The sequence below is a fragment of the Marmota monax genome, unplaced genomic scaffold (genome assembly GCF_021218885.2).
Source record: "Marmota monax isolate L192 unplaced genomic scaffold, Marmota_monax_Labrador192_F-V1.1 WCK01_AAM20220418_F8-fsc00091, whole genome shotgun sequence".
NCBI lineage: Eukaryota > Metazoa > Chordata > Mammalia > Rodentia > Sciuridae > Marmota > Marmota monax.
In genome coordinates, this window is record NW_026692434.1 from 6,426,189 (window position 1) to 6,453,983 (window position 27,795).

A 27,795-nucleotide genomic window follows, 5' to 3' on the forward strand; every position below is an offset into this window, starting at 1 on the left:
TCAGAGGGAAGATGGCTGCGCCCTGAAGATTGTCTGTCCCCTAGATTTTTTTGCGTCTCGCTGGTGTTTGCTTGAAAGTCTGGATTTTTGTGGTCTTCTCTCAGCATGTTCTCCTTCCGGCGCTGTGGCCACAGGGTCGCAACTTCTCTCATCAAACAACACCTTCCGTTTGCCGGGTTAAGCCGAGACAGCGCCGCTCCTTCCCCCCACTTCGATGTGGTAGTTATAGGTGGAGGACACGCTGGGACCGAGGCAGCCGCTGCCGCCGCTCGGTGCGGCTCCCGGACCCTACTTCTCACGCACCGCGTGGACACGATAGGTGAGGAGCGTGAGTGGTGTGGAGCCTGGCGTAGGACGCAGTAGTCAATACCCGCTTCTCTCCACACCCCCGTGGGCGAGCTCTCTCTTCTCCAAAAGCTATTGAGAATCCCAACTCCTGTGGTTTTAGCTTTTTTTTTTTTTTTCTTAATTGTATGAGAGATTGAACCGAGAGGTGCTTAATTGCTGAGCCACATACCCGGCCGTTTTTATTTCTTATTTTGAGATAGAATCTTGCAAAAGTGGCTTAAGGGCTTGGCTAAATTGCAGAGACTGATTGTGAGCTTGCGATCACTATTGCCTCAACCTACTGAGCCGCTGGGATTGTGGCGTGCCCTACTGTGCCCGGTGGTATTAGCTTTTATTAATGTCTCACAGGGATCACGCTGGCCTGCCCTAGAACTCTGTATTAATCTATTTTGTGGACCTGCGGAGTGTTGCTGTTGACCAAAGTATTCATTTGCGGGGATGATGGAGAGAGGGAGAGCGTGGTGCGTCCAGGAAAGGAGAAACTTCAGAAATATTGATGGCAGCTTCTTAGTTCATTGTTAGAGTTTACCCTCTACTGTCTTGTTACTTCAGATCAAGGGTGGACTGACATTATTCACAATCGTTTATTAAAGAACAGTTAATTTTTTATTGAAATTTTATGAAGCCCTTTGGATAACAATATTATTTACTGCATCATGTATTTCTAATGGATGTGTATTTCTCAGTTTTGCGCTTAGAACCTGAATGCTACTACCTCTCCCCTTGTAACGGGTATTGGATGGTCAGGCCATCTTTTACAACAGGACTACTATTCTAGCATCATGATAGATGCTTGCTGAAACATCATCTTATAAATTATGCGTGCCTATGCCTTTCCTCCTGCCTTTTGCTTAGGAATGAGGAGTAATTGAAATATTTACTGTTTTTGTAAAAGTTGTGAATTTAATCCCACCTACTCAGAAGACTGAGGCAGGTTTGAGGTCAGCTTGGGCAATTTAGTGAGGCTCAGTCTCAAAATAGAAAATAAAAAGGGCTGGGGATTTGGCTCAGTGAGGGAGTGCTTGCCTAGCATATGCAAGGTCTGGGTTCAACCACCAATACTGCAAATGTAATAGTAAATAAAATTGTGAACGAATCCCATATTTTGTATATGCTAAAATACTTTTTAGAAATTATTACTCAACTCATAACTGGAGAAATATACACCTTTCACAGGGATTCTTTTAGGGGAGAAGAGGCTATATGATTTCCAAAAAGATTTTACTTTGATTATTATACATTCTAATGTTGTTTCCATTTTTTAAAGCAACTTTAGTAAGACCCTGTCTTCAAAGAAAAAAATTAAAAAGGTGGGGATGTGGCTCAATACTGAAGTGCCCCTGGGTTCAATCCCTAGTACAACAACAACAAAATTAAATTGTGTATAATAAGAGTTAAAAGCTCTCATTCTGATAAGTAACAATATCTAAAACAGAGACCACAACTTCAATGTTCTCGGAGCCAAACATGTAATTTAAATGTGTGAAGCTGAGTGGATATAAAACAACATGAAATAATGGTAACAATGGAGAGCTGGAAAGTAACGTTTCCATTCACCAGTTTTATTTATTTTTAATAAAATTTATGTTTTCCAAGCAGAATCTCACAGGTAAACCACTGGATTCTGATCTAAAAGTATCTAAAATGTGTCTTTTCTAAAGCTGGGAAGATTATTGCTTGAAAGTGGTACAGAGTAATAGGGGAAAAAAACCTTCACAATATCTTTCCATATTTCTAGTTTTTATTTTAGTTACTAATTCATTAGCAAACAGTTCAGAGTTTTGTGTGTGATTAAATTATTTTTGTATGTGTATTTTGTTTATTCTAAGCAAAAAGTGCTTGTCTGATATATATACAGTTAATATGTTGTCTGGGAGTAGGGAGTGAGTAGAGTGGTAAATGGTGTAAGATTGCATCTGAATTGATAATTGGGAATTAATTGTTCTCTCTAGTTTTTGATTTTCATGTTTGTATAATAAAATATTAAACATTTTAATGTGAAATAATATATTGACTTGAGCACTTAGGGGTACAAATTGATTGCAATTTATTTATCTACCTGGCAGTACTGGGGATCAAACCCACAACCTAGTACACACTAGGCAAGTGCTCTACCACTGAGCTATACTCCAGCCCTTTTTCTTTTATTTTGAGTAGGGTCTCCCCAAATTGCCGAGGTTGGCCTGGAAATTTACAATCTTCCTCAACCTCCAGAGTAGCTAGGGTTATGTGCCTGGCAAATTGGTTGCTTATACATAAACTCAATACTATGAAAAAATGTTCACTGTGCTTATTAATTTTATGCAAAGTGTGTGTAACACCTTTCTAATGTTCATGTAAGGGCATAAATTGTAAATATTTGTATACATTTTGAGAAAATGGTCAGTATAGAAGATTATTTAATGTAACTGGTAATGAAAATTATCTTAGAGTAAAAATAATTATAAAAAAATTCAATATAAGGGCTAGGGATGTAGCTCATTAGTAGAGTACATGCTTAGCTTGCACACGTCCCTGGATTTAACCTCCAGCCCCACAATAAAAAAAAACTCAGTGAAATTATGTGAATTTTTTTAAAAGTGAAGAATGATAGGCTAAGAATATTTTACACTGATCTGAGAAATAAAATTAGTAAATTATTATTGCTTAATCTGCAGTAGACACTGTATTAAATGTATTGTGTACATTTTCTTATTTTGAAAGTAGCAAAATCCTTTTTCAGTTGATTGGGTAAAAAGAAGAATTTGTGCTGGGCATGGTAGTGCGCACCTGTAATCCCAGCGGCTCCGGAGGCTGAGACAGGAGGATGGACAGTTCAAAGCCAGCCTCAGCAAAAGCAAAATGCTAAGCAACTAAATGAGACCCTGTATATAAATACAATACAAAATAAGATTGGGGATGAGCCTCAGGGGTCAAGAGCCCCTGAGTTCAATCCCTGGTACCAAAAAAAAAAAGCGGGGGGGGGGGGGGGGGGGGGGAGGGAAGCTTTGTTATTTAACAAGTTTGCAGGTTGATTACTTCTAAGGTTAATTCAGCAAACCAAAAATGTCCAAGGATTCAAATTTCTTCCTTTTCTCCATTACACCACATCTGGCTTGCCTTCAGGATAGCTATCCTCATGGTTACAAAATGGCTGCCAAATAGTTCCAGATATCACATTTAGATATAGTCATATCTATATTGAGGGGGTGGAGGATAACGGGGATTGAACCCAAGGATGCTTAATCATTAAGCTACATTCCCAGCCCTTTTTATTTTTTTATTCTGAGATAGGGTCTTGCTAAGTTCCTGAGGCTGACTTTGAACTTGTGATCCTCCTCCCTCAGCTTCTCAAGCCCCTGGGATTACCAGCATGTGCCATCATGCCTAGCACCAGATTGACAACTTTTAGAAGGGTATTTTCCCCCTTTTATGTCTTCAAAGAGGGGTGGGGGCTAGGGGTGTAGCTCAGTAGTAGAAATTAGGTATGCCTAGCTTGCGCGAGGCCCTGGGTTTGATCCCCATTACTGCAGGGAAAAGGAGAGAAAAGAGAAAGAGATAGCCCTTTCCTAGAGATCTGAACAGCTCCCACTTCATGACTTATTGCCTTTTATCTGGCAAAGCAGGTATTGCCATGATTATACTAATTGCCATGATTATACTAAACTCAGATGGGTCATACTCCCTGAGCACAGAGTCTCATGGATGATGGGAAGAGGAGTTACCTAAACAAAATTATTATTCTATTTCAGAGGAAAATGGTCTACTACCACTATCATTCCTGTTTTTACAGTAGGAAAACAAAAGTATAGAAAAATAGGTTTCTTGCCAAAATCACATTGCTAATAAGTGGTAGATCTAGAAATTGAGCCAGATCTCTTTAACATATTTCTCCTAGACACACTCAAAATGCTCCTAACCACAGCACTATTCAGCCTCCCCACAGAGACCATTAAAATTTTTTGAAAGCTTAATGGTGACTCCAGTTGATGTACAGATGTTGTAAAACTTTCCCATCCCTGAACTTCCCATAAAAATCTTTGAGGTAGTCATATACGTTTAGACTTCCAAATAAGACTGAGTAGATTTAAAGGGAAGGCATAAGATATGGTCTCTACTTATGATTTAATTGTTTCTAAGAAATAAAAGAAAAGGAAAGCAGTAGATGGCATTCATGAGACGTAATTAATGATAACAATGAGCCAGTGCCATGGAAATTCTTAAAAGTGTGCTTGATTTAGGAAGATTTTATGAGATTCCATGTTTTATTGGAAAAGACAACCTAATGAAACAGTAAAAATGTGTATCAAAGAAAAAGATTTTTTAAAAAGTTCAGGTAGTTGTTTGTTTTTGTGGATACCCTAGACAACTGTTGCATCCCATTGGGACTTCGGAATTTTCTTTATAGCATGTTTCAGATTTTCTTTTGTGTGTGTGTGTGTGTGTTTAAGGTGATTTAGTCACCTACATGAACATGTCCTTATTAAACACTCATTATATGCAAGGTGCTCATGTGTGTTTTGTTTGTTCTGTTTAGGTCAGATGTCCTGTAATCCTTCCTTTGGTGGCATTGGAAAGGGGCATTTAATGAGGGAAGTAGATGCCTTGGATGGCCTCTGTTCTCGAATCTGTGACCAGTCTGGTGTGCATTACAAAGTTTTAAACCGGCGTAAGGGACCAGCTGTTTGGGGACTGAGAGCTCAAATTGATAGGAAACTCTATAAACAAAACATGCAGGTAAGAATAGGACATGAAAACAGGAAAGAGTACAGTGATTATTTAACCACTGTGTTTCAATTGGTATTCTCTTTTGACAGAAAGAAATCCTGAACACACCACAGCTTACTGTTCTGGAGGGAGCTGTAGAAGATCTTATTCTTGATGAACCAGAACCTGAACATGCTGGGAAATGCCGTGTCAGTGGTGTTGTTTTGGGTAGGTACTGTACTAGTTAGAGACGGTAATAACAATGTATCAAACTCCATGTGAGGGGCTGGGGATGTGGCTCAAGCGGTAGCGCACTCGCTTGGCATGCGTGCGGCCCGGGTTCGATCCTCAGCACCACATACAAACAAAGATGTTGTGTCCGCCAAAAACTAAAAAATAAAAATAATTAAAACTCCATGTGAGAACTTTATTATAGAGCAAAATATAGAAATGTTTCATTGTTGTATTTTCTCTATTTGGATTTAAAAAACTACATAAATGATCATATTTCTCTTTTAATTTTGAACATAATGAAGCTCAGTCAAGTTCAAATGCTATGTTAGCATAGAACTTCATAGCCAGCTTAATTGTCTTTTTTCTCCTGGTTTTTCTTTTTTCTTTTCTTTCTTTTTTTTATTAAATATAATTCTTGGGGCTGGGGATGTGGCTCAAGCAGTAGCGCGCTCGCCTGGTATGCGTGCGGCCCGGGTTCGATCCTCAGCACCACATACAAACAAAGATGTTGTGTCCGCCGAAAACTAAAAAATAAATATTAAAAAAAAAATATCTCTCTCTCTCTCTCTCAAATATATATATATAAAATTCTTTACTTTGGAAAAGTACAGTATCATATGTGTCATCTGTATCTCCTGGTTTTTCTATTGTAATTTCTGTTTCTTCTGGTTCTGACTACATTTTTTAAAATTTATGTTTTACCAATTTAATATAATTTTATTTTAAAGGTTATGTGTTAATTTTTTTAATCAAGATAATGCGTGTGATTTTTTTTTCATTAAATAAAATTGAGACATTTGTATGTGAAAACCACTACCTCCCTCCCTAGAGAGAGCTACTTCAACTTTTTTTTTTTTTTTTTGTCACTTCTGGTATATATACACCCATATTTCTTTTCTTTTGATGTTTTTCTTTTTCTTTTTGGTACCAAGGATTGAACTGAGGGGCACTTTGCCACTAAACTATATACCAGTCCTTTTGTTCTCTTCTCTTTTTTTTGGTGCTGCGGATTAAACCAGGGTATTATGCACACTACGCACGCATGAATTCTACCACTCCTCATAGCTCCAGTTATGCCACAATTTTTGATAAATGGTATTTACATTGTTGTGATTATTTAAATATTTTTCACTACCCAAATAGCATAATATTGTTTACCTTCCTTTATGTTTCTTCCTCCTCTTGGTTGTTTTCCAAGACAGGGTCTCACTCACTGTGTGGCCCAGGCTGACCTCAGATTCAAGTGATCTTATTATTTCATCCCCTCAAGTATCTGGGATTATAAGCATGAACTATCATGTCCAAATATCATTTTGTTAATACTTAAATATCAAGTAATCTTCCCATTCTAATTTTCTTTTTTGATGCTTCCCTCCCAGAGAAATCAATTTCTTTAGCCCCTGAACCCTCTTTTCTATAATCAGGACTTTTGCTCCTGAGGCCTGCACAGATATATTTTGAGACTTCCTTTCACTACTTTGCTGTTATATCCCTTGTTTCTTAGAGCTCCTGTCTCTTCCTTACTACCTCATTTTTACTGGAGCACATCTTCTAGGAGCTTCCTAAGAAAAGATGCATGGGAGGTAATTTCTGTCTTTATGTATTCTAAAAATATGTTATTCTTCTCTCAGGTATGACTCTTAATTTGGGGCTAGTAGAGAATTCAAGGTTAGCCCTTTTTTCGAGTTTTTTTTTTGTTTGTTTGTTTGATAAGTTTATTTGATTTGTTTATTTTTTTTATTTAGTGCTGAGACTCAAATCCAGTGTCTCACATGTGCTAGGCAAGCTCTCTACCACTGATCTACAACCCCAGCCCTCTCTTCAGAGTTTTGACAGTCTGGCTCCACTGTCTTCTAGCTTCTGGTTTTGCTTGTTGAGAAGCTCAATGCTATATTGATTTAAATTTTTTTCATGTGTAGGTCTTTTTTCTCTCTCTGAAAGCTTTAGTGTCTTATTTGTCTCTGGTGTTCTGATATTTAAAGATGTTGTCCCTCAGTGTACTCTGTTTATTCATTGTGATAGGGGTACTTAGTGTTTCCTTTTAATCTATAAATCTATGCCCTTGTTGGGGTATTTCTTCTCTGTTTTTTTCTTTTTCTATTGGTTCTCTGGGGGTTTCATTTAATATATAATTCTATTTTCATTTTTTTATCATTTTCTTTTATTTTATTTTGGCAGTACTAGGGATTAAGCCAAAGGCGCTTTATCACTGAATATATCTGATTCTTCTGCCTTAGCCTCCTGAGCTGCTGGGATTACAAGCATGTGCTACCATGCCTGGCTAGCCAACTAGTTCTCTATCTCAAGAGCATCTGCTGCTATTAGTTTCCTGTGTGGTTTTTTTTTTTTTTTTAGTTGTAGTTGGACACAATGCCTTTATTTTATTTGTTTACTTTTACATGGTGCTGAGGATCAAACCCAGGGCCTTGCATGTGCTACTCGAGTGCTCTACCACTGAGCCACAACCCCACCCCTTGTGCGGTCTTTTTGTCTGCTTATACACAGTTGACCCTTGAACAACCCTTTCTAACTCCTAAGCAGTCAAAAATTCTCAAATAACTTTGGACTCTAAAAGTTTTATTGGTAACTATTAACCAAAAGCTTTACCAGTAAGTAAGCAGTTATTAACACATACACACATATTTTTTCTGTTACATATATTTTGCATATGGTGAAAAATAGAGAACTACGAGAGATCACTTTTTATTGCCATATACAATTACTAAAAAGATGAACTACTTATGTGAATTGATTAGCCTCACCAAGTTCACTTCAATAAATAGCAATAGGAGGTAGCTAAAAATTAATTTTTCTCAATTATGATTTAATACTGCATCTTTGTTTACATCTCTCTTTACTAAGAATGATGCTGTGTATGCTGTGTAAAGGTGTGTGTGTGTATGTGTGTGTGTGTGTGTGTGTGTGTGTGTGTTGCTAGCAGTTGAACCCAGAGCCTTACACATGCCAGGCAAGAACTCTACCCATGAACTGTACCCCCATCTGTGTGGGTATGTTTGGATAAATTTTAAATTTTTATTTTTATATATATATATATATATATATAATTTTATGGTAGTAAATGATAAAATAGACTATTATCTACATTATATACATTATATTCGTCGCATAACTTTTTCTTGTTTTTTTTAATTTCTAAGCTGTAAGGTTCATCTGGTGTATTTTTCAAACCAATTTTTTTTTCATTTGATCTATATGTGTTTTGCTTTTGAAGACTATATTGTTTCTAAAATTTGTGGTTTTGTTTGCTACAGGGATTACATTAATTACTATGATTTATTTATTTATTTTTTTGTGGTGCCAGGGATAGAATCCAGGGTCTTAGGCATGCTAGGCAAGTGCTCTATCACTGAGCTGTATCCTCATCCCAGTAACTATGGTTTTACATAGTTTGCATAAATTTCTTTTTCAATTAGTGTTTACTGAATTCTCTCTGTGAATAATTACTAAATTAGCTTTATATCCTTTCATTTATTTCCTTTTCTTACCCCCACTTCCTTTCTCCTCTGGATTTAATGATTACTTGTATTATTATAGAACAATCTACCTTTAAGTCATTTGTACTCCTGTTATTTAATTTTTATATATATTATTTTTGTCTATATTTTATAGGCCTAACAATACAGGGGTTTTGTTTTTGTGGTATTAGCGCCCAGCTAATACAGTTTTTCTTTATACTATCTAAATTAACATAAAATTTACCATTTTAACCATGTACAGTGCTGCATGCCTTTAATCCCAGCTGCAGAGAGACTGAGGCAGGAAAATTGCAAGTTGTAGGCCATCCTGGCAATTTAGCAAGACTCAGAGTCATTAAGTACATTTACAATGTTGTGCAACTTTCACCACTGTCCATCTTTTTCATCATCCCAAGTTAAATCTCTGTACCTATTAAATAATAACTCCTGATTAGCTTAAGTCTCATTTCCTGAAAGATAAATCTGGAGACAAGTCTTCAGTGTGTAGATTTGAAACTATTTTTTATTTTAGCCTCAAGCATTATTACTACATTCTTAAGTTCTCATTCTCAGTTCTGCAATTTCTGAGCCTTTGCAGGGCAATTAGTTCATTCTTACTGGTATCTTCTATCAGCTGCTTGAATTATAGCTCTCTTCCCTCTACTAAGTCAGTTACCATTCTTCCAACTAATTTCTTTGGGGGTTTTGTTGTTGTTGTTTGTTCGGGTTTTGTTTTTTTGGTACCAGGGATTAAACCCAGGGTTTTAACCACTGAGCCACATCCCCAACCCTTTTTTTTTTGAGACAGGGTTTTGCTAAGTTGCTGAGGTTGGTTTTAGGAACGTATGAGTTGGGATAACACATTGTGGTTTCCCTACCAGATCGCAACCTAGTATTGAAATGGTTTCCAGAATAATGCACCCCACTTAGGGGACATTAAAAATAAGTTGGGGTTGTAGCTCAGTGGTAGAGTGCTTGCCTATCATGTGTGAGGCACTGGATTCAATTCTGAGCACCACATCGAAAGAGAGAAAGGGAGGAAGGGGAAGGGAAAGGAAAGGGAGAGAAGGAAGAGAGACCCATCAACAACTAAAATATTAAAAAATAATAATAAGTTAAATCTAGGTGTGGTGGCACTTGCCTGTCTTCCCAGTTACTTAAGAGGTTGAGTCAGAGGATCAAAGTTCAAGGTCAGCCTGGGGACAACATGGCCAGACAGTCTTTAAAAAAAAAAAGATAAATATTCTATAGAGATCTAATGTCCAATACATGATAACTATAATTAATAATACTATATTTTATACATAAAATTTTCTAAGGGACTGGATTTTAAATGATCCTACCATACACTCAAAAATTTGTAACTCTGAGGTGGTAAGTATATTAATTAGCTTGATTATGGGGATGGTGACACAGACATAGCATAAAACACCATGTTGTACACATTAAATATGTAGTTTTTTATTTATTAATCATACCTTAATAAAACTTGGAAAAGAAACAGAAGAAAAGCAAATATTAAAAAAACTAGTTGCAGTGGTACACACCTGTAATCCCAATGACTCAAAAGGCTGAGGCAAGAGGAATGCAAGTTCTAGGCCAAGCTATTCAACAAAGCGACACCCTGTCTCAAAATAAAAAGTAAAAAGGACTGAGGGTATTGCTCATTGGTAGAGTACTTGCCAACATTTGTGAGGTTCTGGGTTCAAACCCTAGCACCACACATACACACATAATTCTCAAGTGTCTAAATTGAGAAATTTTTTCTGTAGTTCCAATGTAAAATAATCACATTCCATTTGATCTGTGGTAATTCAAAAACAATTTTACTCTTTCTTTTCTGTCATTTAGTGGATGGAAGCATAGTATATGCAGAGAGTGTGATTCTGACTACTGGAACATTTCTGAGAGGCATGATTGTAATTGGATTGGAGATGCATCCAGCAGGACGTTTGGGGGATCAGCCTTCTATAGGGTTGGCTCAGACTCTGGAAAAGTTGGGTTTTGTGATGGGAAGGTTAAAGACTGGGACTCCACCCCGAATTGCCAAAGAGACCATTAATTTCAGCATTCTAAATAAGCAGACACCAGATAATCCATCTATCCCATTCAGCTTTGTCAACAAGGCAGTGTGGATTAAGGTAAGATGATTTATGAAAATTTCACTTAATTGATATTGGCTATTTGCAGCAGGAGGTATACTAACTTATTTTCTTTTTTGACAACAATTTGCATCACTATTATTTACGGTATAAAGAAGCAATCTTATTTATTTATTTATTTTTATGATGCTTTTTATTTTGCAACAATAAAGTAAAGAATAAACTCCAGTTAGTGAAAACTCAGGTCTTTGATTTATGTTTCTCAAGAAAGTTGCTCATACACACGTTACTGTTGCACAAAGTGTCTATAGCATGAGTCATCCATTGCCCGTGCTATCACTACTGTATGAAAAGCAGAAAACACAAATCTGTTGAAGAATCACTGGCATCTCTCAAAAGCTAGTGGTTATTTTTAGGAATAAAGAAGCGATTTTTAAAAGTATTAGCTAATTTGGCTAACTGGTATTTCCCTGTAAATTTTTAAATTTTATTACTTCTATAACTTTACATATTTTGTAAATTAAACTTTTTGAAGCAATTTCAGACTTACAGAAAAATAGTAAGATGATTATAACAAACTCTTATAAATCATTAAAGTTGCCCATTGGGAATATTTTGCTATATTAATCTCCGTACATATAGAGGTAGACATGTAGATATTAATGCACATATTTAATGTATAAGACAGTAATATACACATATATTTTCCTCCTAGAGAACATTTGAGATTAAGTTACAGAGATTATGAGCCTTGGCCTCTACTTCAGTCCATATCTGAACTAAACACAAAAAACATCCTTTTATAACCTCAGTGTAATTTTGAAATATGAGGATTTTTTTAACACTGATACAGTACTGCTATCTAATATAAAATCCATAGTCAAATTTTGATGATTTTTCCAATATAGTCCAGTGACCTTTTTATTTTTTCCAATCTAGGATCATGCATTGTTTTTAATTGTCATTTCTCTCTATAATCTCTTCAATGTGACCAGTTCACCAATCTTTATGAAACTGACATTTTTGAAGAATACAGGCTGCTTTTGCTTATCTTTTGAGTTTTGGAAAAAAGTAAGCTGTTTGAGATGGTATATGCCTGTAATCTCAGCTATTCGGGAGGCTGGATTAGGAGGATTGCAAGTTTTAGGCCACTGTTTGCAATTTAGTAATACCTTGTCTCAAAATAAACTTTTTAACTGGGTGCAGTTATACACACATATAATCCCAGCAATTTGGAGCCTCAGACAGGAGGATTACAAATTCCCATGCCACATCTTAGCAAGTTAGCCAGTTCCTAAGCAATTTAACAAGACCTTGTCTCAAAATAAAAAGGGCTGGGGATGTGGCTCAGTGACAAAGTGCCCCTGAGTTTAATCCCTCAATATCAATATTTATCTGTTTATTTATTTATTGGTACTAAGATTGAACCCCAGGGCACTTTACCCTAGCCCTTTTTATTTTTTTTATATTGAGACAGGGTCTTGCAAAATTTCATAGGACCTTGCTAAGTTGCTCAGGCTGGCCTCAAACTTTTCTTTTTCTTTTTTTCTTTTTTAAGAGAGAGAGAGAATTTTAATATTTATTTTTGGTTTTCGGCGAACACACCATCTTTGTTTGTATGTGGTGCTGAGGATCGAACCTGGGCCTCACGCATGCCAGGCAAGCACGCTACCACTTGAGCCACATCCCCAGCCCCGTCTTTTTCTTTTCTTTTCTTTTCTTTTTTTTTTAATTTTTTATTTGTTTTAATTAGTTATACATGGCCTCAAATTTTTGATCCCCCTGCCTCAGCCTCCCAGATTGCTGGTGTTACAACCAGGTGCCACCATCTCTGGCTAAAATATTTTAAAAGGGATGGCAATGTATCTCAGGGGAAGAGCTCTTGCTTAGCATATAGTAGACCCTAGGTTCAATACCCAGTACTGCCTCCCCTACAAAATGTGTATTGTGAGTTTGGAATTGAGGATTAACAATTGATTGTCCCAGTTTCTGGTGATGTCCTGATGAGTGGCTTCAAATATTCTATTATTTTCACCAAGTCACTTTTTATATTTTTGCTTTGGTAAAGTACAATATATACTTCTTAGAATGTGTATCCCCAGCCCCTTTTATTTAAAAAAAAAATGAGAGGTGTAGGGGGATGCCAGGGATTGAATTTGGGTGGGATACTCAGCCACTGAGCCACACCCCCAGCTCTATTTTGTATTTTCTTAGAGACAGGGTCTCACTGAGTTGCTTAGCACCTCACTTTTCCTGAGGCTGGCTTTGAACTTGCAGTCCTCTTGTATCAGCCTCCCCATCCACTGGGATTACGGGCATGCTCCACCATGCCTGGCTATTTTTTAAATTTTGAGACAGGTTATCACTAAGTTGCCCAGGTTGGCCTCGAACTAATGATCTTCCTGCCTCCCAAGTTGGTATGATTATAGCATGTACCACTGTACCCAGCCTATGAAATAATTTTTACAGTTATTTTATTTGAACCAGGTCCACACATGCATTGAAGGATGTTTTATTTTATTTTTTAAAAAATTTTTTAGTTATAGATGGACCCAATGTCTTTATTGTATTATTTATTTTTATGTGGTGCTGAGAATCAAACCCAGTGCCTCACATGTGCAAGGCAAGCAATCTACCACTGAGCCACAACCCCAGCCTAGGATGTTTTATAATTACTTCCTTGTTTTCTTTTTTTTTTTTAGTTGTAGATGAATACACGGTATCTTTATTTTTATGTGGTGCTGGGGATCGATCCCAGCAGCTCACACATGCAAGGAAAGTGCTTTACCACTGAGCTACAGCCCCAGCCCCTCCCTGTTTTCTTTATAACATTTATGTACAGAGAAAATTTGCTCTCTAGAAGCTCCCATCTTCTTGATGTATCTGATTGCATCCCTCTGCTGCTTCTGTCTTTCCTATAAACTGGTAGTTAGATGTAGAAGTTTGCCTACATTTCGGTTTATCTTTTGGGTTATTTATTCATTTGGGGCAAGAATACTTTATAAGTAGTACTGGGCGTCATGCATAAATTTAGTAAATTTAATGCTTAAAGTGAGTAAATATCAAGTAGAATTTATTTGGATAAGAGGCAAACTAGTAGAGAAATAAAACAGTATTCTGATTATTGTTTTTTAGCCAGAAGATCAGCTGCCATGTTATTTGACTCACACCAACCCAAAAGTGGATAAGATTGTGCTTGAGAACCTTCACCTTAATAGTCATGTTAAGGAAACTACAAGAGGACCCCGGTAAGGACAAAACATCAGTGCTCAATTACTTTAAGGAATGATGTCACCACTTTTATGTTCATTTTATTATATGCATATATAATTTCTAGATACTGTCCCTCCATTGAATCAAAGGTTTTGCGTTTTCCGAATCGTCTGCATCAGGTTTGGTTAGAACCTGAAGGAATGGATTCTGACCTCATCTATCCTCAAGGTTTATCTGTGACGCTACCAGCTGAGTTACAAGAGAAAATGATTACATGCATCAGAGGCCTAGAGAAAGCTAAAATGATTCAGCCAGGTAAGAGGGCTACAGCCACCATTCAGTGTTTACTCAGCATTGCTTTAGCGATTAGTGAGGAGGTCTTTGCTGCTCTCATTGTTAATTAGAGCTTCAGAGAATGAAGCGCAATATGTACAGATGTTAAGTAGTCTTTATATCTCTACTTTGAGGGCAGTTCATCTGTTTTTACTTATTTTATGCCATTTATTCTTTGAACAGGCTATGGTGTTCAGTATGATTACTTAGATCCTCGTCAAATCACTCCTTCCCTTGAGACTCATTTGGTTCAACGGCTCTTCTTTGCTGGACAGATAAATGGCACCACTGGTTATGAGGAAGCTGCAGCTCAAGTAAGAGCTTTATTCAGATGTTACTGGAAACCCAAAGGGACTATTTAACTGGTGTTTCTCTTTGTCATGTTAACTATATAAATCTTAGGTACAATTCATAATTATAGAAGTCTATCTTTGTTTCAGGTTACAAGTAGATGGCTATTGTATATGACAGGATTTTTAAAACACTTGTGCGTTATTATTCTTTTTTGAGTTCTTAGATCTGATGTGTTTTGATTAGATGAATTATATTGCTTCTAGAGTTTAAAAAAAAGAAAATCTAGTTCTTTTAAGATAACTTTATTGAAAATTGTTATTATTCCTTATTAGTGGAAAATTGTTACTTTTAAGTGAGAAAGGCTAAAAAGTTCTCACAGGTGAGTTTAAAAAAAAAGAGTAGCCCCCCACCCCCACCCCAGGCTTTTCAGAAATATTAGGCACTTCTGGGTTGGGGATATAGCTCAGCTGTTTAGAGTGCTTGCCTCGTATGCACAGGGCACTGGGTTCAATCCCCAAGATCAAAAAAATAGTTAAGTATTAGATATTTCTGAAAACAATAACCATAGCATTCTAAAATGGTACATTATACATATTCTGTTCCTAAATGTGGATCACATTTTGTACCTCTAATATATCCTTTAGTGGCCTGCTTTCTTCCTGTCCCATGCTACTCTTTCCAAGTAGTGTTTTGAATAGGATAGCTCTTCATTCAGTTCATAATGGCCTTTTAAACATTTCAGTCCTCTTGTAGGGTGTGATAGCTGGAATCAACGCCAGTCTTCGAGTCAGTCGCAAACCACCCTTTATTATTAGCCGAACAGAAGGCTACATAGGAGTTTTGATTGATGACCTTACCACACTGGGCACTTGCGAACCGTACCGCATGTTTACCAGCCGAGTGGAGTTCCGTTTGTCACTGCGCCCTGATAATGCTGACAGTCGGCTTACGATCCGAGGTAACTCTTCACTAAGTACTGTCATCTAGTTTACTGTTTTTTAAAACCTCTCTCATTATAGTCTTTCTTTCTCCCTAGGATATAAGGAAGCTGGCTGTGTGTCCCAACAACGATATGAAAGAGCTTCCTGGATGAAGTCATCTTTAAAAGAAGGCATTTCTGTGTTGAAATCCATTGAGTTTTCAAGCTCCAAATGGAAACAGTTAATCCCACAGGCTTCTATAAGTATTGTAAAAAGTCTGCCCATCAGGTATGCTTTTTTTTTTTTTTTTTTTTTTTTTTTTGTGGTGCTGGGGATTGAACCTAGGGCCTTGTGCATGCATGGAAGCATTCTACCAACTGAGCTATATCCCCAGCCCCCAGGTATGCATTTTTAATATAGACCTCTCTCACCACTTTTTACAGAAAAATGTCATTATTTTAGAGAGACATTACCTACAGGTATCCTACTAGTACATTTTAAGTGAATATAGTTTGCTGGTGACTTTTTTTCAAAATCCTTAGATATAACATCTATTTAGTCAGTATTAAAAATACATACGGCTAAAGGGGTCGCTTGGTACTAGAGCACATGCTTAGCATGTCTAAGGATCTGGATTCTAGTGTGTGTATATATATGTGTGTGTTTATATAAGAGTTTCTAAATTATTTCTTCTGTTTTGTATATAATTTCTCTGTGGCCCCTATTGAATTCTTTTGATTTTCCTAAGATTTAGAGGACCAAAGAAAAAATTATGATTACTTTATTCACTAGGCTTGGAGCAATTGAAGTGGCCTTACATTATCCATGAGCTATAGCAAGAAAACCACTTTAATAAAACAAATAAGCGGGGACTGGGGTATATATTTCAGTGGGTAGAGTGCTTGCCTTGCATGCATAAGGGCCTAGATTCAATCCCCAGCACCACCAAAGAAAATTTCTAAATTAAAAAATAAAACAAATTAGAGTGTTATAAATTATTTGGATGTGAAAAGACCCTTGCAGTATTTCTAGTTATATAGACTCTGAATCTAAAGGTCATGTGTTGAGCATTTTTGTTTCAGAGATATATTCCTAAGGACCTTGCATAATATATACTCTGTATATCTCATCATTGGTTTTTTTCCCATTTGGGAGAAAAAAAAAAGTATAATTAGCGTGGGAAAAGATGCCAAAGGGCCACAAATCAACAGTCTTTTTAACTTAGAAGCACATTATAGAATCATAATGGCACTGATCTTTTTTTATATCTTTTTAATTGTAGTTGGACACAATAAAATTTTTTTTATTTATTTATTTAATGTGGTGCTTATATTTGATAAAGGGGCTAAAAGCATGCAATGGAGGAAGGATAGCATCTTCAACAAATGGTGCTGGGAAAACTGGAAATCCATATGCAACAAAATGAAGCTTGTGAAGTGAGCTAAATGCAGCATATGATGAGGTGCTCCTGGGCACTTCTCCCCATCTGTACTGCTGTCTTGCAGCTCTGAACAGTGCAACGTAATGGCAACAGGAAGTATCTTATTTATATATAGATATATATATGTAATTTATATAAAATATATAGAAATTATTATATATATATATTATACACTCTCCTATAATATATATATATATATATTCACACACATTGGGACTAGAAAATCTATGGAGACTTCGTCAATGGTACTATGTTATTAGAGAAACGCTTTAATTTTCATATTCCAATCAGATGGCATCTTATATCCCACCTGGTTGAGAAGGGTTTGAGAATGGTAGAAAGTTCTGTACGGAGGGCATGCACACTTGGTCATTCTCTTGAGAGCTAAGGCTTACTCTTGGCAGGGTCAGCCTGAGGCCTGAGAGAAAGGGCTTTGGCCTGGGAGCGTGAAGTTTGGAGACTTGACCTGAGAGCAGCTGCTGCCCTGAGGTTCAGTCAGTCCTGTGTGCGGAGAGAGAGAGAGAGAGAATGGCTAATGATGCTCCATATAAAATTGCCTATTGTTTTATGCCACCTGATGTGTCTGCATGAGAGGTTTCCTTTTTGTTCATTTTTAAGCTGCTGTTAAACCAAAATCATGTTGTGCTACTGTGTCAGCCTTTTCATTATTCCAAATTTTACTTTTACTATTTAAGTGAATGCGTAGAATCCAATTTGCCAATGTTCTAAAGGCTTCCAAGCTTCTGAAGGAGCCAGGTCGTGGCCGTCCAGTCAGCAGAGGGAAAGCGGGGCCCAATGGGCTGGGGAGGAGCTGGGCCCCCGCACTGCCACACTGGCCCTTCACTTGCCTGCCAAGGACATGCTGGACTCTAGGGTTCCTTCATGGGGCCACCGACAGGGACAGGGAGGTGCTTGCCTTCCAGTTCTCTGCTGGGATAGAACAGCATTTGGCTTGGCCAGCCATGTAGTGAGTTTGATTTGGGTATTTTTTGCAGCTGCTCCATATGCCCTACCCCAGCCCCCTCACCAACAGCTGGTAGCTTACTGTTTCTTCAAGAAGAAAGTAGAATTTAATGCTATAAATTTGAGCTGTAGAGCTAAGATTCACTTACTGGTGAGCCGTGAGACCTTGTTGCTTTCTCCCAGAGTCTGATGGCAGTGACTGCGGTCCAGGGAGTTCTCTGCCCACCACCAATGCGGGCAGCAAGGGTAGCCCAGCCTTCCCCCCCTCCCCACTGTGCTCCTTTGAAGCCAACGTGCCTCCCTCACCTCCATGCTGGAGGGAAGACGTAGGGGAGAATATAGAAATGCTTGGCCCTAAAGTTGAGCCCACTGGATTAGGACCAGTGCAAATGACACAAGTGTTGAAGATGCTTTAAGCACTACCAGCCAAATTCAGGAAATCTGTTCACAGTTATCCTACCAGCATACTGAGGCTAACTGTAAAGTGTGGGGCCCAGAATGAGGGTAATGAAAGGGCAGCAGCTTTCCCTTGGGCAGTACACTGGATTGAAGGCAAAGAGGGATGAAGTTATGGCCATCGTGCCTCTGATGTGGGGGGTGAGCAGGGAGTGTTGATTCTGTGATGGTAACTGACATGTCTGAATGATGCTGGACCCTCCCTCCCTCCCTCCTGGGGAAGAAAAGCAAAGATTCAAAGTAAGCATGACACTAGTTGGTTTACCAGTGTTCCTTCCAAGGAGACATATATTTTTTAATAAACGATAGTTGCAATGAAAAAAAAAAAAAAAAAAAAAGAATTTTTAATATTTATTTTTTTTTTAGTTTTCGGCAGACACAACATCTTTGTTTGTATGTGGTACTGAGGATCGAACCCGGGCCGCACGCATGCCAGGCAAGCGCGCTACCGCTTGAGCCACATCCCCAGCCCCCCCAACCCTTTTTTTGAGGCAGGGTCTCACCAGCTGCTTAGGGCCTCACTTAGTTGCTAAGGCTAGCTTTGAACTTTGATCCTCCTGCCTCAGCCTACTGGGATTACAGGAATGTGCCATTGTGCCCTGCAAATTTACGATTTTAACCATTTTAAGTGTGCAGAACAATAGTGTTAACTATATTCACATTGTTGTGCAACAGGTTTCCAGAACTTTATTTTTATTTTTTGAGTCAGGATATCATAAAGTTGCTAAGAGTCTCACTAAATTGCTCAAGGTGTCTTGAACTTTCTGTTCTCTGGCCTCAGCTTCCCAAGTTGCTGGGATTATATGTGGTTTCCACCATGCCTGGCACCAGTACCACAATGTTTTGATTACTGTCCCTTTATAATATGTTTTGACATTAGAAAGTATGAGTCCTTCAACCATGTTCTTTTTTCAAAATTATTTTGATTATGTGGACCCTTGAGATTCCATATAAATTTTAACTTGAAAGTTCTTTTTCTGCTAGGCACAGTGGCACGCACGTGTTATACCAGCAGCTCGGGAGGCTGAGGCAGGAGAATCACAAGTTCAGAGTCAGTCTTAGCAACTTAGCAAGGCCCTAAATAACTTAGCAAGACATGTCTTTAAAAAAAAAGGGCTAGGAATGTGGCTCAGTGGTTAAGTACCCCTGGGTTCAATCCCTGATACCAAAAAAGAAAAAAGAAAAGTTCTATTTTTGTTTAAAAAAAAAAATGCCATTGGCCTTAATTTTTTAATCAAATTATAACCAAAAAAAGGCCACATGTAAATGAAGTAAGAAAATAACAGAGCAAGAAGTGATCTAGTTAGCTCCACCTTGGGGTAGTATCTGGAGTCAAATTAGGGTTAAAGGTGGGTGATACCAAAAGGGAAGGCCCAAGATCAGTATAAAGGTGATTAAATTGACCAGAGAAGCATCAGTATTTCTCAAGACTAAATGCACCTGAAATTTCTCTCACTAATTTGATATCAGCAAGTGCTAGTAAATCAAGTTAATGGAAATCTCACCTGATCTACCTGTAGCATTAGTGTTTAGGCATATTGTTTTGGTCATGTGTGTAAACTAATTAGAAGAAAATATCAGATTAGAAGAATACTTTTTAAACTCTTATATCATTTTTGTCCTTTTGTTTTGCAGAGATTTAAACATACAGTGTCTTCTTGTTCTTCCTTAAAGAGTTTTGTCAAGAAGCAGGAGCTGGGCTCTGTGGTGCACACCTGTAATCCCTGGGGCTAGAGAAGCTGATAAAGGAGAATCTCAAAGCCAGCCTCAGCAATGGCGAGGCGCTAAGCAACTCAGTCAGACCCTGTCTCTAAATACAAAATAGGGCTGGGGAGGTGGCTCTATGGTCAAGTGCCCCTGAGTTTGATCCCCAGTACCCAAAAAAAGTGGGGGGCATGATTGGGGGTGAAGCTCAGTTGGTAGAGTGCTTGCCTCACATGCATAAGGCCCTGGGTTCGATACCCAGCACCACACAAAAAAATGGCAGGAGATTTCCTTTGTGCTTCCCAGCATGCAAAAGGATAACTCACAGGATACTAGGACTTAGCATAGCTTAGATATAAATCATAGCTTAGATGTGAAGCACTTTCCTTATTCTTTAGAATTCTTGAAACCCTTGTTATTAGAAGATATTCTGTTATTACACAAAAGGAAGGACAAATGAATTATAACCATGCTACTCTTATCAACATCTTAATTCTCATGATAAGGATTTAAGGCGAATCAAATAGTAAATCCTACTGAAGTTATATTGTTCTACAGATAGTGCTGTGTTTGCTCAATGTACATAGAAAGAAAGAAGGTATTTTTTGGTTATTCTGAGATTTGGTATTATTCCAAGGAATCTTGTTCTTATAATAGATCCTTATGTTAATGATCTTTTTGTATATTTGCAGAGCTCTAGATGTTCTAAAATATGAGGAAGTTGACATGGAATTACTAGCCAAGGCTGTTCCAGAATCCTTGAAGAAGTATACTCAATGTAGAGAACTGGCTGAAAGACTGAAAATAGAAGGTAGAAAATAATTTGTTACTTAAGATATCTATATACTCTTCCATTTGTACAAATTATGAATGAACAACAGATCAATTAAGAGCTATTGCCAGGTACAATGGTGTACACCTGTAATCCCAGTGGCTCAGGAAGCTGACACAGGAGGATCATGAGTTCAAAACCAGCCTCAACAAAACTAAGGTGCCAAGCAACTCACTGAGACCCTGTCTCTAAATAAAATATAAAATAGGGCTGGAGTGTGGCTCAGTGGTCTAATGCCCCTAAATTCAGTCCCTGGTACCCAAAACAAAACAAGGCTGGACGTGGTGGCATACATGTGTAATCCCAGTGATAAAGTTTTTTAACACAAAATACAGAGAATTTGCTTCTGCATTTTGATAGATTTTCCTGGAAAATTATGTAATTAAAAAGTACAGAAAAAGAAAAAAGAAAAGGTACGTAACAGGATGATATGGGGAGAAGGGTAGGAAAAACTGGATGATGTATGATGGTGTGGTATTTACATCAAATTCTAGAATCATTTTTCCAAATGATCCAATACAAGTAATAATATATTAATGGACAAGAAGTAATGTTGGATGGACACTGAGGTGCATTCCTATAATCCCAATGACTTGGCAGGCTAAGGCAGAAGGATCACAAGTTTGAGGCCAGCTTCAGCAGCTTAAAGAGGCCCTTAGCAACTTACTGAGATTCTGTCTCAAAATTAGAAATAAAAAGGACTGGGGATGTAACTCACTGCTAAGCACCTCTGGGTTCAATCCCCAGTACCAAAAAAAAAAAAAAAAAAAAAAAAATTTTTTTTTTTTTTTTTTTAATAAAAAGTACAGGAATATAGCACAGTATACATGGCCCTAGGTTCAATCTCCAGTTCTGCTAAATAAGTTAAGTGTTGTCAACTAAGAAGCTCTACTTTAAAAATTATAGTTTTGGAGGCAGGCATGGTGGCATATACCTGGCTCATAATCCCAGGTACTTAGGAGGTTGACTCAGGAGGTTTACAAGTTTGAAGCTAGCCTGGGCAAATTAGGGAGACTTTGTCTCAAAATAAAATTAAAAGGCTGGGGATGCAGCTCAGTGATAAAGCACTTCCCTAGCATGTGCTATACTCTGAATTCAATCCCTTCAGTATTGCAAGAAAATATAATTAATCTATTATAGTTTTATATGGAGGTCATTCAGAGAACCATTGTAGAAAAATATCTTACCATTAGGACTTAAAATTTGAACCCATAGCCTATTGAGGTAAATGTTTCAACCAAGATTTGCACTGACAGGAAAAGCATTTTTTTTTCTTTCATTTTTTGTACTGGATTGAACCTAGGGCTACTTTGCCACTGAGTTACATCTCCAGCCCTTTTTATGTATATTGGGACAGGGTCTTGTAGGGTTCCTTAGGGCTTTGCTAAGTTGCTGAGGCTGACTTCAAACAGTGATTGTGCTGCATCAGCTTTCCTGGTCACTGTGATTACAGGCATGTGCCACCACTACTGGCACAAATTATTTCTTAACTTAATTTTCCATCTTTGAGGGCTGGAGTTGTGGCTCAGTTGGATAGCACTAACATGTATGAGGCACTAGATTCAGTTCTCAGCACTGCATATAAATAAATGAATGAAAAAATAAAGGTCTATCTAAAAAAATAAAAATAAATTTTTTTCCATATTTGAAATAAAAAGATATCCATTAAACTGCCAGACAGAATTTTGTTGTTAGCACACAAGACGCTCCCTTTATCTTAGCCTCAGTTTCTTCATCTGCTCCACCTCTCTCTCAGTGTTGTGATGTATTGAATGAGATGACATGCAAAAGCTCTTTACAAAAGGTAAAAGGCTATATAAATGTAGGTTATTAGTATAATCTGAGTACATAACATAATTCTTTTTTTTTTAATATAATTCTAATTTTGTTCCCCAGCCACTTATGAATCAGTATTGAACCATCAGCTACAAGAAATAAAGGAAGTTCAACGAGAAGAAGCTCTCCAGCTGCCAAAAGACCTAGACTATTTGACTCTCAGGGATGTGTCTTTGTCCCATGAAGTTCGAGAGAAACTACATTTCAGTCGCCCACAGACGGTAAGAAAGCAAGCAGTGGAATAGGAAAAAGTTATAAAGAGCTAGTATTTTAATCTTTTTAAAATATGTGTTATTGTGTGTGTGTGTGTGCATGACTTAAAGGAAACTACCATGTTAAAATGTAATACGTTTTAGTGGTTCTCAAATTACTACTTGATCCCTGCCTTGGAGTTCCATAGTGTTGCCTTAGAAGCAAATAGGAGAAAGGGGAGTCAGCCGTTTCCCTGCCCTGTGCTTCAGCTTTACTGGGTGTGTGGGTGTGTGGGTGTGTAAAATAGAGAACAGAAGCAAAGTTTAAAAATAAAATAAAATTAAAAAGCTACTTTGTTATGGTATAAGGATTCTAATAAATGTTTAAAGATATCTGAGATGCCCCTTTTTTTCACATATTATCATCTCTAGATTAGGTTATGTCTTAAAAAATTGATAGCATGTCATAGTTTCCTGGGCAGCATATTTTTTCATAATGGTTCACAAAATAAAAAGGCTCTTTACTGAACTATGATGTATATAAACAAATGGGGTGGGGCTGTTTTTTACTGGGAGGAGTGATTTCATCAATATAATATGGTATTCTTAGCAATAGACTTCATGGAAACTTGATAAATGGGCTTTAAATTCTAGAACTCTCCCTTCTCATTGATTTTAGGTTATGGGTATTCATAGGTTACAGTGTCCAGCATAATAGCCGCTAGCCAAATGTGGCCATTTATGTTAATTTAATTAAATTTAAAATTTAGCTCTTCGGTCTTATGAGCCACATTTCAAGAGCCCAGGAGCCATGTCATTAATTTGTACCATATTGCACAGTTCATTACTACACTGCAAATGTTGCAGAAGAGTTCCATCATCACAGAAAGTTCAACTGGGCAGCACTTACCATAGGAGTTTACAGCTCCTTAGTCTCAGTTCCAGAATACAAAAAGCTCTGACAAAAGTTTGCCACAGGTGCAGAGTGTACCTTAATGGTAGAGCACTTGCCTGGAATACTTGAAGCCCTGGGTTCCCTCTCCGGTACAAAAACAAAACAAAACATTTTGCTCCACACTTATTTAATAAGTGAGATGAAGCTACTTGGTCTTTTCACCACTTAGAATGAATAGTCATACATTTGTCTATAAAAATATACTGTTGATCTTAATGAGATCTTGTCTCAAAATAAAATAAAAAGGGCTACATTTGTAGTGTTAGCCTAGCTTATGCAAGGCCACAGATTCAATCCCCAGTACTGCAAAAGAAGAACTAAAAAAAAACACTACCAAAGTATTAATGGGACTAAAATTGTAGGGTGTTACCTACATTCACCATTGAGGATATTACCTTATATATAATATTACATTTTAGTACCAAAACCTATGGCCTCCAGCATTTCAGTTAAGGAACTATGGACCTGTATTTGAAGAAAGGAACTCTATTGCGATTTTTCTTAATTTAATGAATAGAAAAAGTAGATAATCTAACATGTTAGTTTTGTGAACTTGTACAAATCATTTTAACTTCTCTGAGGTGAAAACAAATAATAATCACATTTCTTAACTTTACAAGGTTGTTTTGCAGATATATTAAGATAATGATATTACCAGGTGTAGTTATATATGCATGTAATCCCAACTATTCAGGAGGCCAAGGCAAGAGGATCACAAGTTCAAGGCCATCCTGAGCAACAAAGACCCTGCCTCAAAGTAAAATAATAAAAAAGGGTTGTAGTCGGATATGGTGGCATACAACTGTAATCCCAGTGTCTTGGTATGCTGAGGCAGGACAATCCCAAGTTCAAAGCCAATCTCAGCAAATTATCGAGACCCTGTCCCAAAAATGAAAAATAAAAAGGGCTGGGGATATAACACAGTAGTAGGGTGCTTGCCTGGCATGTATGAGGCCCTGGGTTCAATCCCACTACCAAAAGGAAAGAAAAGAAAAAAACAATGATTATTTAAAAAAGGAACTGGGCATGGTGGTACATGCCTGCAGTCCCAGCTACTTTGGAAGCTGAGGCAGGAGGATTACTTCAGCCCAGGAGTTTTAACATAGCCAGACCCCATTTCAATCCCTAAATTTTTTATAGACTACACTTTAAGGTTGTTAGGAGGAAGATAATTTGATTTGATATAATTAGCTTATAGTTCTTGTTTTCTTTCCTAGATTGGGGCTGCTAGTCGCATACCTGGAGTGACACCTGCTGCTATCATCAATCTGCTCAGATTTGTGAAGACCACTCAGCAAAGACAGGGAGCTATGAATAAACTGCCTCAAACAGATGAATACTTACATGATACAGACAAACTTCAAGAAACAGAGTTATAGCTTTCAATTCATAGAAGACTTTTAAAGAGTATGTAAATAATTTAACCTATACAAGATCATAAATAGTAAATAAGAATGATTTTAACACCCATGAAAATAGCCTTAGTAGGTTTTTATGGGTTTGTCATTAATTTATGAAGAGGACAGAGATTATAATTGTGTTTTTGTTGTTGTTGTTGTTTCTAAAAGAAAAATGGTCAACAACAGTGTACACTCTCTCTCAGGAGCTATAATACAGTCAGCCTACTCATATAACTATACAAAATTATGCATCAGAAACTTCAACTTGCAGATCTGTCTGCTCATAAGGACTTTAACTGTGAAGTGTCCAAATGAAAGGTTTATTTTTAACTTGTTTTGAAAGTTAGCAAACTTTTGCCTAATTATACTAGGTTAGGAAGCAATAATAAAGCCCTCTATTTGTTAGAGCTAAAAATTGAGACTACATAAAATATTCAGACTTGTATAGTGATGCACACCTATATTCCCAGTGGCTCAAGAGGCTGAGATGGGAGGATTGTGAGTTCAAAGCCAGCCTCAGTGCAAGCAAGGCACTAAGCAACTCAGTGAGACCCTGTCTCTAAATAAAATACAAAATAGGACTGGGGATGTGGCTTGGTGGTGGAGTGCACCTAAGTTCAATCCCCAGTACTGCGCCCCACCCCACCCCCCCAAAAAAAATCCAGAATCAGTTAATTTCTAAGATTTATGTATTTCTTCAGGAAATTTTCATCAGTAATAGTTTTTGAGCATTGATGAAAAACCTATAAAGTAGAAAGATTAGAAATCATCATTGGTTCCTATCATCCACAGTGTGGAAACTTATTTGGTAACCTGGCTAAGGAAGACTAGCCAGGCACAGTGGCACACACCTGTAATCCCAGTGGCTTTGGAGGCTGAGGCAAGAGGATCACAAGTTCAAAGCAAATCAGTAACCATTAAAAAGTATTTGCAATCCTCGATCATTTACAAATGGTGAATTCTTTTTGATCCTTGATTAATAATTTCAAAAGGTTATAAGTTTTCTTTTAGTCATTATAGCTACTTTGGGGCAAAATTATAATTACTAAGACAATATTAATTCAATACCATATTGTGTGTATATATACACTAAAAATATCTTGTGCTGCCTGTTTAGCTCAGAAGTAAAATCACTGTTTTAAACTTTTCTAAGAAGTTAAATATAGGTATAAAAGTAGTGAACGGATGCCTATTAAATGGAATATAAAGGCTGGGGGTGTAACTCAGTGGTAGAGCATGTGAGAGGCCCTAGGTCTAATCCCCAGTACCATGGGGAGTGGGGCAAAATTAAACAATATAATAACAGCTTTGGGAACTCTTTGACAGCCATAATCCGGGCCTAGTGACACTACAGGTATAAAGAAACTTCAGGGTTTTAGTGACATCCATTACAATATTAACTCACTGAAAAAATATTTGATGGAAAATGTTTGTTTTAGGTTATTGGTTATGCCATTTGCTTTATTTAAAAAAATTTATTTATTTATTTATTTATTTTTTAGTTTTCGGCGGACACAACATCTTTGTATGTGGTGCTGAGGATCAAACCCAGGCCGCACGCGTGCCAGGCGAGCACGCTACCGCTTGAGCCACATCCCCAGCCCATGCCATTTGCTTTAGAATGTAAAACCTCTTTCAGTAGTAGACTATGTCCTATTATGAAAAAAAAAAATGAAGCCTCTTTAAAATTATAAAACAGTCTACATTCTGGTGCTAGTAGCCAAAAAGTGCTACTATGAAAAAATAGGCTGGGGCTGGGGTTGTGGCTCAGTGGAGGAACTCTCACCTAACATGTGCGAGGCCCTGGGTTCGATCCTCAGCACCACATAAAAATAAAGTTATTGTGCACAACTATAATTAAAAAATAAATATTTTTAAAAAATAAGCTAACATAATTTTAGTCAATCCATTTACTTCATAAAAATCCCCCATTATTGACAATAGTCAGCTTCCAACAAAAGTTGGTCACATTTGTGATTTCCTGTATTTACCACAGGCCATGCATGCTGCCTGCTAGTTGGAAAAGCCTGGTATTGGAGTTCATTTCAACAGGAGCAGAAAAAAAAAAAAAAAATTTGGTACTAGGGATTGGATCCAGGGGTGCATACATCCCTATCCCTTTTTATTTTTCATTTTTGGGACAGGGTCTCACTAATTTGCTGAGGCTGGCTTTGAGGGATCCTCTTGCCTGAGTCTATCAAGACATTGACATTATAGGGGTTCATCCCCATGTATAGTTTGATTTCACTTATATGAGTTACCTGGAGTAGTTGAATTCATAGAGACAAAATACAATGGTAGTTGCTAGGGTCTTTGGGGAAAGGAAATGGGGAATTAATGTTTAATGGATACAGTGTCAGTTTTACAAATTGAATAGTTCTGGAGATTGTTGATACTGATATTTCTACAAA

At 37.4% G+C, this 27,795-nt stretch overlaps 1 protein-coding gene across 2 annotated transcripts; it reads left to right on the top strand.

Moving 5' to 3' along the window:
* Mto1 (mitochondrial tRNA translation optimization 1) lies at positions 1-26,323 on the top strand. Of its 2 annotated transcripts, XM_046443019.2 has the most exons (13): positions 1-319; positions 4,865-5,064; positions 5,145-5,262; positions 10,596-10,885; positions 13,982-14,094; positions 14,184-14,374; positions 14,576-14,706; positions 15,440-15,644; positions 15,723-15,894; positions 20,863-20,981; positions 22,899-23,059; positions 25,202-25,391; positions 26,177-26,323. In XM_046443019.2, the coding sequence occupies exons 1-12, from the start codon at positions 106-108 to the stop codon at positions 25,361-25,363; spliced, it is 2,076 nt and encodes a 691-aa protein (XP_046298975.1). In that variant the 5' UTR covers positions 1-105; the 3' UTR covers positions 25,364-25,391; positions 26,177-26,323. The 2 variants fall into 2 exon arrangements, with proteins under 2 accessions (XP_046298975.1, XP_046298974.1); XM_046443018.2 differs by having other exon boundaries at positions 25,202-26,323.
* Positions 26,324-27,795: the final 1,472 nt, after the last annotated feature.

Excerpts from the sequence above, each read along its gene's own strand:
- Mto1 (XM_046443018.2), top strand. The coding sequence starts at position 106 with ATGTTCTCCTTCCGGCGCTGTGGCCACAGGGTCGCAACTTCTCTCATC. Across the intron at positions 320-4,864 it reads GCACCGCGTGGACACGATAG|GTCAGATGTCCTGTAATCCT; the intron begins GTGAGGAGCGTG and ends TGTTCTGTTTAG. Across the intron at positions 14,375-14,575 it reads AGCTAAAATGATTCAGCCAG|GCTATGGTGTTCAGTATGAT; the intron begins GTAAGAGGGCTA and ends TTCTTTGAACAG.